The sequence below is a fragment of the Mytilus trossulus genome, chromosome 5 (assembly GCF_036588685.1).
Source record: "Mytilus trossulus isolate FHL-02 chromosome 5, PNRI_Mtr1.1.1.hap1, whole genome shotgun sequence".
Lineage (NCBI taxonomy): Eukaryota > Metazoa > Mollusca > Bivalvia > Mytilida > Mytilidae > Mytilus > Mytilus trossulus.
In genome coordinates, this window is record NC_086377.1 from 55477288 (window position 1) to 55489902 (window position 12615).

General features: G+C 32.2%; 1 protein-coding gene and 1 pseudogene across 1 annotated transcript; one reads left to right on the top strand and one right to left on the bottom strand.

Annotated features, from left to right (window-relative positions):
• Nucleotides 1–9967: 9967 nt before the first annotated feature.
• Nucleotides 9968–11895, bottom strand: LOC134718096 (uncharacterized; annotated as a pseudogene).
• Nucleotides 11894–12286, top strand: LOC134718097 (myb-related transcription factor, partner of profilin-like). Its single transcript, XM_063580590.1, has one exon. It carries the CDS (start codon nt 11894–11896, stop codon nt 12284–12286), a length of 393 nt encoding a protein of 130 aa, XP_063436660.1.
• The last annotated feature ends 329 nt before the right edge of the window (nt 12287–12615 follow it).

Sequence of the window (12615 nt, forward strand, 5' to 3'; positions counted from 1 at the left end):
CGTTTATCTTCAGAGTTTTAACACATAAGGAATAATGCATAAAACTGGTCCGATAATCACAAAAGCTATGACTTACGGAATCTATCATGAGAACGATGCTTTAAAATATTATGCATTAAAGAAGCAAAAACAATCTAGTTTGATAGAAATTGCACAATGTGGTTAAAGGGTTTGTCCGAAATACCTAGTCCAAATAATTATGACGTCTTGAAAGGCTATTATATTTTTTTTCTTTGACGCCTTGTCGAAGTAAGGCGTCAAAGAAAAAAATTATAATAGCCTTTCAAGACGTCATAATTATTTGGACTACGAAATACCCAGAGCTTACTTGTAGTCAGGATGTATTAGTGAGGGATGTTTTAAATAAAGGAGAAGATTCATTAAAAATTCTGTTATTGCAATAGTTATGTCTATTTATATATTTGTTAGAGAGAGACTACAAACTGGTCAAATTCTCAGACGAAAGAATGAATAAGTGGAAGAAATTCATAGATCAGCTAACGAATTCACCAAGTGAACAAGAATCAGAATGACCATGAAATTATCTCCAATTATCTTTAAGTAAAGCAACGTTAGATGAAAAGGAACAGCAACTTTATTGAAACTGTTTAACAATATTCTGTCTATATTGGATGTATAGTGATTATTCTGATGACCGAATGGAACCATTTGTGACACATTTTGGAGAAATATATGTGAATAATCAACTGGTGTATAATGCTCATGAATTAATACATTAAGCTGCAGATGCTAATAATTTTGGCACCTTAGATAATATTTAATCATTTCTGTTTGAAAATTACTTAATTTCTGGATAACAGACAATACGCAGGCTTTCTGAAATAAAACATACAGTGTGGCTGAGACAGTTTCATCTGATCTTAAGAAACCCCGTGATTAAGGTCTTTTGGCTGTGGGTTTTAATGGATGTATTAAACAGTCTAATTTGATAAAACTGTTCTCAGATAACATGGCTAATACTATAGAACAAACGGACATATGGCGCAAATAGAGAATATATTATACTTGAGTTATTAACTTGTATTATTTGAATGAAATTTTATTACATGGTCACTTATAAGAAGAGGTAGGTTTTTGTTTGATGAAATGCCCCTACCATTACTTGAAAAGGGACCAAAATTGAATATTTTATAACTTTAGTAATACTTGGATCGATTTACCTTAATTATTTTATTTTGCAAGAGCTTTAGATTGCAGTATATATTATATGAGTAATAATTTTCAATTATATTCATACAATAATTGATTGCAATATTTATTGAGCCAAATATGATTTAAATAGCCACTTTTATGTTATTTTATAGCAAGAAGTTCCAGAAAATGAAATATATTTACACAGCTTTAGTCTTCGACAATGTTAACAAACATTTGCTTCTAAAGCAAAACAGCAGAGAAAAGGGAAGATTATGAAACTATGGTGCAAGTATATGCGGCTGTTGATCGAATTCTTCCCGGGCATCTAGATGATAAACCGCCAACACCTGCAGATGTCGCTGAAATACCAGTATTCAGTGTTTTAAGAAGTTTTAATCATAGCCATAAAAAGGCCAATGACCATATTTGCTCAATAGGTAACTCTGTCAGATATTATAGATTACATCTATCTATCACTCGTAGTCAGACATTTTTTTATAAAACCAACGAAAAAAATGACATATATAAATGTAACACTTCTTAACGTGTCCGTTCCTCCCAAACGTGTCATATAGTTACCAGGATTATAATTTAACACGCCTGACGCGGGTTTCGTCTACATATATGACTCATAAAGGCAACAGTAGTATACCGCTGTTCAAAACTCATAAATCCATGGACAAAAAACAAAATCGGGGTAACAAACCAAAACCGAGCGAAACGCATTAAATATAAGAGGAGAGCAACGACACAACACCGAAACGCAACACACACAGAAACAGACCAATCATCAGAAAAAACACCACGAGAATAACAAATGTAACATGAAAACCAAATACATGAATTTGGGATAGACAAGTACCGTGCCACGTCTTATCTCAATATCTCAAAAATAAGAGAAAACACAAACGACTCAACGTTAAAATGCAACACAAAGAGAAACGAACAATATTATAACAATGACCATATTCCTGACTTGGTACAGGACACTTTTAAAGGGGAATAAAAGTGGTGGGTTGAACATGGTTTTAAGGCATGCCAAACCTCGCACTTTAATGGCAAAGTTAAATATAACATTGAAATGACAACATAATATTACAGGACTACAATACAATAAATAGGAGAACATATTAGACACAGAAAAACATGATTAATAGATAACAAAAAGCATCAGGTTTAAAATTCAATACGCCAAAAACGCGCCTTGTCCACACACGACTCACCAGTGACGCCCAGATATAAAAGATCGAAAGTGAAAAAAGTACAAAGTTGTACAGCACTGAAGATCAAAAGTTGAAAAGGTTTCGCAAAATACGGCATTGTTTTTATGCCCGGGATAAGAACATTCTTATTATATAGAACAGTTCATGCTATTGCAAACAGTAAATTTTATCAAATGAATATGAAAGAGATATACACAAAGAAACTAAAGTATTAACTAATTACAGAAAACTAAACCTGAATACATAACGCCTAGATATAAAAGATCATCAGTGACGCTCAAATCAAAATATTTATAAATCCAAACAAGCACGAAGTTGAAGAGCATTGAGGATCCAAAATTCCAAAAAGTTGTGCCAATAACTGTTATTCATATAAACATTGCTACTGTTTTAAAAACTAAAGAACGACTCACGTCTTTTACCGTTAGTATGTCGATTTCAAGTTTTGGGACACAATTGAATATGTCGCGTTCCGTTAAGACTCTAGAAAATGTCAAAACTGCTATGGAAAGACATAAACTGCAGAAGTATTTTGGGCACAATTACCGGACATTAAAAGAGTTACTGAATTGAAAGAAGAAAATCCAAAATGGGGACCTAGAAAAAATTCTTAGATAGTTTAAAGATGTAACAAAAAGAATGATAAATAAAATGTACAGTTTCAATTTTGACAAGGAAGCAAAACAGGTTCACAGAAGAAGTGAAAGCCTAAGTGTTGGACATAAAAGATTCGTCATCAAATCAGAGCTTATTCTTGTACAGATAATTAAGACAAATCACGAAACAGACCACAGGAACGAATTTACTATTTATGAAACAAATAGACATTCTGTTTTTCCCGTGGGAAGAGAGAGTATAAAAATCTTATCTAAAAATGAGGTTACTTGCTCTAGCTGAATTGCAGCTGTGGCCCGTCCTGAAACAAAAAGAACTGGAAAACCAATTCCAGCCACTTACCCAATTAGTCGATGGCAGACTTAAGGAAAATGCCTTGTTATAGAAATTTTAATGTGCCACAAAAAACGGCACAGGCAATTGCCGACATTGTACTTGATTGTATATATCTGTATAGTGCAACTCTTATATTACAATCAGATAATTTGTACACTAATGAGTTAATTTGGTTGACCAAGAGCAATGTGACAAATCATCGAACACCCTCTCAGGATTTTGCCACCCTGTTGTGCCTCCAATAATTTCTTATAATCAACTGGTGATTTCTGATTCATTTAATGAATAAAAGTGCCAAATATTTTTTTTTATTAACAAAGTGAAATTGTAGTGGATTAAAATTATGTTATATGTACTTAACAAAGTTTTATATTTTTATATAAGTTCATCAGAATATTAAACCAGATGGGACTATTATTGTCTTGCACAAGTAAGTTGCGTATCTTGGAAACAGCTGGAGAAACATCAAAGAACCTTTTGGTAGAAAAATTAAAGATAAACCCCAGAATGAAGATAACAGGTGATAACTAAGATATGTACATTAAGACAAATCACCAAAGGCAAGACAATGGTAACAAGGACATCCACTGGTATATTTAATATTAAAAATTAAATTTTACAATTGCTTAAGCATGCACTAAAATGTAATTGTTTATGTTTCATATTTCAAAAAAATCAGTTAACAAGATTCTATCAAAATAGAAAGGACGATTAACTAGTACTGTGACATCCTCGATACAGCGGGACACCAAGTATTTGGCTTTTTCTGTATTATAAAAATTTTAGAACAACCCTCCACAAGAGTGGAAATGAAATGGAAAATAACAACAATATATCACTACACGGCCTTCCAAAATCAAGATAATGAGTTAAAGCTATATCGCATAATGAGCCACACAAGACCAAAATATTACAACAATGAAACAATTAAAACGAGAAGACTGATGGCCCGATCTTTTCCTTGATGTACTGATGTCCCTTTTGGTGTGTCTTCCTATTGAACTTTGTGTTTCTGTCTGACAATTGATTTAACCATTTAGAATGACATTTCAATTTTTCTTCTTTGTACACCACCAAAATGCAAGATATTTGGCAAATCATTTCGATTAGCATGTGGCAAAACAAACATTTCAAATTAAGGTAGTGATAATAATTTTATTGGTTTATATGTATTATACTGTGGTAATATCATAAATTAACGTAGTACATCATAATACATAACACAATCAATGTTGTAGGAAATACTGATATGTTGCCAAAACGTGGATCTGTTCTGGGTGGTGACCAGCTAACAAGGGAAAGGATACAGAAAGTTAAAAAAACATAAGGTTTTTAGCATTAACACCTGAGGGGGATTTGAACACCTGAATCCAATAGTAATTGAACATTGGCATGTCAAGCAGGATTTGTTATCTGTAAGACATTTAGTCAGAAATAGAAAAATACAATAAAATACAATACGGGTTTTAAGACAGCTATTGAAATAGTATAAAAACGGAAATACAGTATTTAAATTGATATTTTATACAATGACTACATTTTTTTTTTGTTAAGACAATTAAATACTACAAAAAATGAAATACAACACAATATCACACTGAATAGTTAACGCATTCACATGGAAAAAAGTAAATTTGGGAGATAATCACTAAGCATATAAGATTATTCCCCTTTGAACAGTATCTAAAAATCTTGGATAAGATATGGTGATCACAGTTTGATAAAAAAAATAATGGGAGAGTTTAGTGTCCATCTCATCACTCCATATTGATATCTGGCTTAAATTGTCACTCTGGGTAGATGCAGACAGTTGATGGAAAAAAATCGAAACTATAGAAGGCTTTGTTCCTCACTTTCGTAGGAAGACAGACGCAACAATTTCATTGACCTATTTAGCACTTTGTGCTGCAGGTCATGAATTTATATTCTGACAAAAGTATAAATTTATTTTGTGGGAATAAAAACTGAGTATAAGTTGCATAATATTTGGCGAAAGGAAACCAAAAAAACATTGGTTTTTCCATTTTTAAAGGGGCATAACCATAGAATGGTAAAAATGAAGCCCCAAAAATTTATAGGTGTTTTGTTGTTATAAGCATTTGGCACAATTTTCATATCAGTTTGTTGAAGCAAACTTAATTAAGTTTGAGTTACATTATTGTTTATCCTTTGTTCATTGTTGTTAACGGCTTTGTACTAGCTGTCAGTAACTGCTAGTGCTCTAAGATCAATATATACTTGGTGTCTTTTTTATGTCGTGATAATACAAGAACCAGGCCAATTCCACTCTGTGTTGGAAAAGAGGTATTTCTATTTTCATTTATCTGACGAGTTCTTATTTCATACTGTCCCAGTTTAGGGGGAACGTTGTGATCTCGCTGAACATCTTTAACCCTGTTCATGTATGTGCCTGTCCAATGTTATGAGCATGTAACCCAGTGTTTGCCTTTGATGATTAGTTACATTTATTTGTTTTTCACTCTTTTTTGGTACATAAATAAAAGCAACAGTACTAAACCGCTGTTCAAAACTCATAAACCAATGGACAAAATAACTGTATTTCATGTTACCTTAAATCAGTCATTTTATCAACACAATTTTCTGATATGAATTGGCAAATGTATTTGAAGCAAAATTGAAACAACCACAGCTTTATTTAAGAATTGCACCATTTTCTCATTAAGATGTAATCATTAAATTTCACTACTTTATAGATATTCATTCCTTTAATTCCAATATTGAGGTATTTTTTTGATAACTGTATTTCATGTAACCTTTAAACGGTCATTTTATCATTTATAACGTGACTCTGTACTTTAAAAGATCCCGTCAGTATGATATTTGTCTATAATATGTCATTATGATATATTTCTATTATGAATTACTATATACGTTGAACCACAAACGTCAAAATCAATCAATGGCGTAGTGGAATTGACAATTTTTGGATTCCCATAAATTCTATGTATAACTTTTGAACTAGTTTGAATCTCGGTCTATTTCTGTAATTTATTCTTACATACTTTTGATTTTTTAACTCTGTATGCGTACATTGCCTATGAAAAAATTTTAAAATTGTTTGTATGCACATTGAACAACAAATTTATGTGACGTATATAATTTTTCTAACCAATCCATGTGTTCTTAGACAGATGTTATTGTGTCCTGTTAAATTGTTCCCTTTAAAAAGTTTTGGATTCTCATATATTCTATGTATAATTTTTGGACAAGTTTGAATCTCGGTCTATTTCTGTAATTTATTCTTACATACTTTTGATTTTTTAACCCTGTATGCGTACATTGCCTATGTAAATTTTTAAATTGTTTGTATGCACATTGAACGACAAATTTATGTGACGTATATCATTTTTCTGACGTCGGACACTCAAGTAGATCCATGTGTTCGTGGATAGGTTGTGTCCTGTTAAATTGTTCCTTTTAAAAGTTTTGGATTCTCATAAATTCTATGTATAACTTTTGGACTAGTTTGATTTCTGTAATTTATTCTTACATACTTTTGATTTTTTAACCCAGTCTGCGCTCATTGCCTATGTAAAATTTAAAATTGTTTATAATCCAGGTACTTTTGATAACTATTGTATGCACATTGAACGACAAATGTATGTGACGTATATAATTTTCCTGACGTCAGACACTCGAATCAATCCATGTGTTCGTAGATAGTAGATATTGTTGTGTCCTGTTAAATTGTTATACGATGATGACTGATGTTCCCATATTTTGACTATTTAATATTGATTGTGACTGTTTATTTAACGCATCATGTAAATGTAACGGAATTTGATGAGACTGTTATTAAAGTGAGAGGGTTAGCGCTATAGAACCAGGTTTAATCCACCATTTTCTACATTTGAAAATGCCTGTACCAAGTCAGGAATATGACAGTTCTTGTCCATTCGTTTTTGATGCGTTTTTTTTTTTGATTTTGCCATGTGATTATGGACTTTCCAAATTGATTTTCTTCTGAGTTCGGTATTTTTGTGATTTTACTTTTTATCAAGACAAACTTCTAATATTGTATTGGCAAATGTACTAGAAGCAGAATTGAAACAACCACAGCTTTATTTAAAAATTGCACCATTTTCTCAATAATATTTTTTCAGTAAATTTTACTACTTTTTGGATATTCATTCAGATTTGACCTTTATTGATAATGTTTCCGTTTTACTGTAAATTTGACATTTTTTTTTCGATAATTGTATATGATGTTACCTTAAATCTGTCATTTGATCAAGATAATTTTCTACTATGTTTTGAAAAATGTATAAGAAGTAAAATTGAAACACCACAGCTTTATTTAAAAATTGCTAAATTTCCTCGGTAAACTTTTTTCAGTAAATTTCACTACTTTTTGGATATTTATTCCCTTTTCACCAATATCGAGATATTTTTTTAACATTTTAATGTAAATTTGACAACTTTTTTGATAACTGTATTTCATGTTACCTAACACAATTTTCTAATATGTATTGGCAAATGTATTAGAAGCAAAATTGAAACAACCACAGCTTTTTTTAAAAATTGCACCATATTCTCAATAATATTCTTTCAGTAAATTTTACTACTTTTTGTATAATCATTCTGTTTTGACCTTTATTGATAATTTTTCAACATTTTACTGTAAATTTGACATTTTTTAGGGTAATTGTATATGATGTTACCTTAAATCGGTCATTTGATCAAAATAATTTTCTACTATGTATTGGAAAATGTATCAGAAGTAAAATTGATTGATTGATTGATGGTTGCTTAACGTCCAGTGGCAAATATTTCATGCATATTCAGGACGAGAACAAGTTAACAATAAATACAATAGGTAGGTCTGGTCCTAATAGAGGCCATTCGGGATGATGGTCGGGGAAATTTGGACTGCCACTGGAAAATGAGGATATATTGGATAGAGACCGAAATTTTGCCTTGCAACAGGTCACCTACGGACCCCTCAAAGAGTTGTCGCAAGGGTTCTTAACGTGCAAAGAGCGTGGCACTCTCCTTACACGAGACATCGGATTTAACGTCTCCCTTCTGACCGGACGTGACTGCGAACTTAATACATCCCGCACAGCCAAACGGACGCCCCACTTCGACAAGCGTTTTACTGCCGGTCGGGAGAAGACCAAGTGATCATATTTCTATTCCCCAGTCACCCTTGGGGAAGAAGTAAAATTGAAACACCTCAGTTTGAATTAAACATTGCAACAATTCCTCGGGATAATTTTTTCAGTATTTTTCATTACTTTTTGGATATTCATTCCTTTTTATCCAATATTGAGATATTTTTAACATTTAAATGTAAATTTGACAACTTTTTTGATAACTGTACTTCATGTTACCTTAAATCGGTAATTTTGTCAAGACAATTTTAAAATATGTAATGGCAAATGTATTAGAAGTAAAGTTGAAACAACCACAGCTTTATTTAAAAATTGCACCATTTCCTTAATAATATTTTTTCAGTAAATAATACTACTTTTTGGATATTCATTCAGATTCGACCTTAATTGATAATGTTTCAACATTTGACTAAATTTGACATTAGAAAACAATGCAAATATATCTTACAAATAATTTATTCATAGTCAGAGCTTAACCTACTAAAAATTCAATTAGATTTGGAACTATTTTGTAATGCAAGTTTTTTTTTAATAGGCTTTAGAACTAGAAGTGGCAACATCAACCACTTTTGCACTCTCCGTCACCAGGACCAATGGAGCCTCATTTAGATTTAAGAGTAACCATGAAATCATAATGGAGCCACCAGAAGCACCATCAGTAAAGGTGAATGAGGTATTTACTTTAATAACTATATTGATTGATTGATTGTTGGTTGCTTAACGTCCAGTGGCAAATATTTCATGCATATTCAGGACGAGAACAAGTTAACAATAAATACAATAGGTAGGTTGTTATAATAAAGGATGATGGTCGGGGAAATTTGGACTGCCACTGGAAAATGAGGGTATATTGGATAGAGACAGAAATTTTGCCTTGCAACAGGCCACCTACGGACCCCTCAAAATGTTGTTGCAAGGGTTCTTAACGTGCAAAGAGCGTTAATAACTATAGAATTGTCTGCAACATGTAATATAAACGCACTAAAAGAGGTGCATGGCGCATGATAGAATTATTTTCCAAAGTTATGCTGTATTGTTTTAGTTAAAAAAAGTGTTTGTTTCTGTATTTACAAATTATTTTATCTATCTGTATTTGTATTAATATCTGTGTTCAATATATATCTCATTCAATCATTTTCCACATTTATTTAATTTTATATCATTCAATTTTCGAATGTTCTTATTTCCTTACCACTACACAGCCAGGTACCAGCACCTCGACATCATCTACCCTATTGTCCCCGAGACACCAACCAGCCATGATGAGTGTAGAAATTTCCTCAGGAGAGTTTTTAAAAGGAGCAGCTGACTGTTGACCCCAGCAGCTGCCGAGTTTGTTGGGAGGACCAAAGTGATCAACGGAGGCTCTGGGTTGGCTGCTCCTTTAAAAACTGCAATTTTTGGGTGCATGCTATGTGTAGGGGCATAGGCTCCAAAACAAAATCGTCTTTAAGCAAAATAAAATTTCATTGTCGAAAACATTGTGAATTTTGATAAAATAAATTATTTAAAGCTCACCTCATCTAGTCTATCTATATTGCGACAAACTTCAAGCCATTTTTTCTTATCAGGTAGGCCAGATGGCTTCCACATCTTGCTTTTTCGGTTTATGTTCTCCAGCACAAAATCACCACCTTCTCCTTTTGATTGATTGATTGATTGTTGGTTGCTTTACGCCGCATTAGCACAAAAAGGCTATATCGCGGCGAGAGCTAATTCGAATATTTTTACAATTTAAAGCATATTTTTAAAATAAGACGAAAGGTCCTTCAATATACTAAAATTTTTGACTAAAGCAAATTGAGTATATACAAATAAAAATCAACAGTAAAATAACGTGATAAAAAATACAATCAATTTAAATATAACAATTTTATATTCTATAATAAATTCCAATTTCTTTTAAAAAAGCAACAATATTTGTAAATGGAACATTATTAAATAAATCATATTCTCCTTTTGAATCATGACCACTAGTACTGTACGATTCGTTTGCTTCAATGAACGCCAAGACTTCTGGTGGACATTGTACTCTTACAAATAAATCTCTGATAAATGTCTTCATGTAAAAAGGCATATTCAAACCAAAGAATAATGGCGAAAACTTTTCCTGCTTGAATTGCAGTAGAGTTGTTACGCCTGATTCCAGCTCTAAATACATAGTGCCAAGCAGTAAATGAAAACTACTTCTGACATAAACTTATAGTTACTAGAAGTGGCACCATTCAAAAAGGAGAAGTACCCGGTTAAGCTAGGGTTTGAATTTGTCTTCGCTTCATGACGGCAGTAAGGGACAAGCAGTTATTGTGCCATGGAATAGCCTTTTTGTGCTAATGCGGCGTAAAGCAACCAACAATCAATCAATCAATCAATCAAAAGGAGAAGGTGGTGATTTGGCATAAAAATCGTTAGACTCTGCCAGCTTTTGTGATGGTTTAAAGAAATATAAAAAAATATATATAATAGATCAAATGAAAAGACGTTATTTGTATGTAGTAATAAGAAATTGAAATTTGGACTCTAACTTGCATAGATTTCATTTTTATGCCACACTTAGGGGACTTATGATATAACAGTTGTCCACTAGTTGGCCCGTCTTTTCGTTCTTCCGTCTGAGCTTCGGGTTAAGGTGTTTATAAGTTTTGATCGTTTTTAGTTTGATTGAGGTTTTATCAACTTAAAGCTTTTTTAAACAGTGGAGTGGGGCTTCTGTGATATTTGGACTATTATTGTTAAATACAATTTTAATGACTATTATTTTCAATCATAAACGAATGATTTTCATTTACAACAAATCTTATTATATATTAATGTTATTACCTCCAGCATTCTGAAAGCTCTGCAAGGCCTTTTGGGCTGTGAAAACCTAGCATCTTAGCAAGATCAAACATAGCAATGTCCCATAGCAATTTCATTTGCACTTTCACCATATTTATCTCATAATGTCCCAGACCTAAAACAACAATACCAGGAGTTTGTAAAATATGTAGAAAGGTATTTTATAGAAAGTTTGACAATTAGTGTTACGTGCAGTATCAACATATATATATATATATATATATGTGCATTAGCTTTGGTAATTGTTATTTGATTTATTAAATCCGCAGGTGCGGTTCACAAGTTCAATTTTGTTTGAATTTCATTCACGTGTTGTATTTAATTATTATATAAATGCATATAAAATATACAAACAAAACAAAAACATAATCAAGTAGTATTTTGGATACACATTGAATTTAATTGAACCATATATATATATTTACCAGGTATCATAACAATATTGTCGCTAACTAATCAATGCGTTAAATATTGTTGTTCAAAAAATGTTAACGACTATGTTAGTTAACGCAGCGTTAAAATTTAACGATGTGATTAAAAAATTGAATTCCCACAATTCTTTGTGAAAATAAACTTCCTTTATTAATCAACATGGCTGCAAATGTGTCTTCAAAAACTACAAGAAAAAGAAAACTGAACTTCACAGCAATTGAGAGCAATTTGATAAGTGAGCAGGTTACAACCCATCCCCCAGAGGTTACTAATGCCAAGAAACAGGAAATGTGGCAGGAAATTACATCTAAAGTTAATGCATTGAGGGTGTATCTCAGAACAGAGACAGAGGTTCGAAACCGTTGGAAAAACCTGACCCGTGAGGCCAAGCAAAAAATTACTACAGTGCAGAAGGAAAGAACACAAACTGGTGGTGGTCCTCCTCCCACCCAACCTTCCCAAGCAGAGGAAAACATTATAAATTGTATGAGGGACACTGCCTATTTCCGTGGAGTTCCCGGTGGTCAGGAAACTGTAATTAAGGGACCATAATGTAATATATGTTTAAAATGTTTTAAAATTACTGTAATAATGCTTTTAAAACGGTCTTTTCATTTCGATATTTTCTAGAAACATTGTAATCAAAAGGCTATTTATCGTCTGCAATGTTTACAAATATACAACAGGGGGAATCCCAAATGGTGACCCTGACCTTCGAAAGAAAAATAGATGCATTTTTATCGTTACAATATTGAGTTGTAGACTGCGAATTTTTCAATGACAGTCTTGTGTGCTTTTTTTAATCATTCGTATCAGATAAATGCTCTGCAGTTTGTGTCAAAATCTCACCTTATGTAGCTTATTTGTTTACAATTCATGAT

What these genes read in the sequence shown, in the direction of transcription:
- LOC134718097 (XM_063580590.1), top strand. Translation starts at nt 11,894, where the DNA reads ATGGCTGCAAATGTGTCTTCAAAAACTACAAGAAAAAGAAAACTGAAC.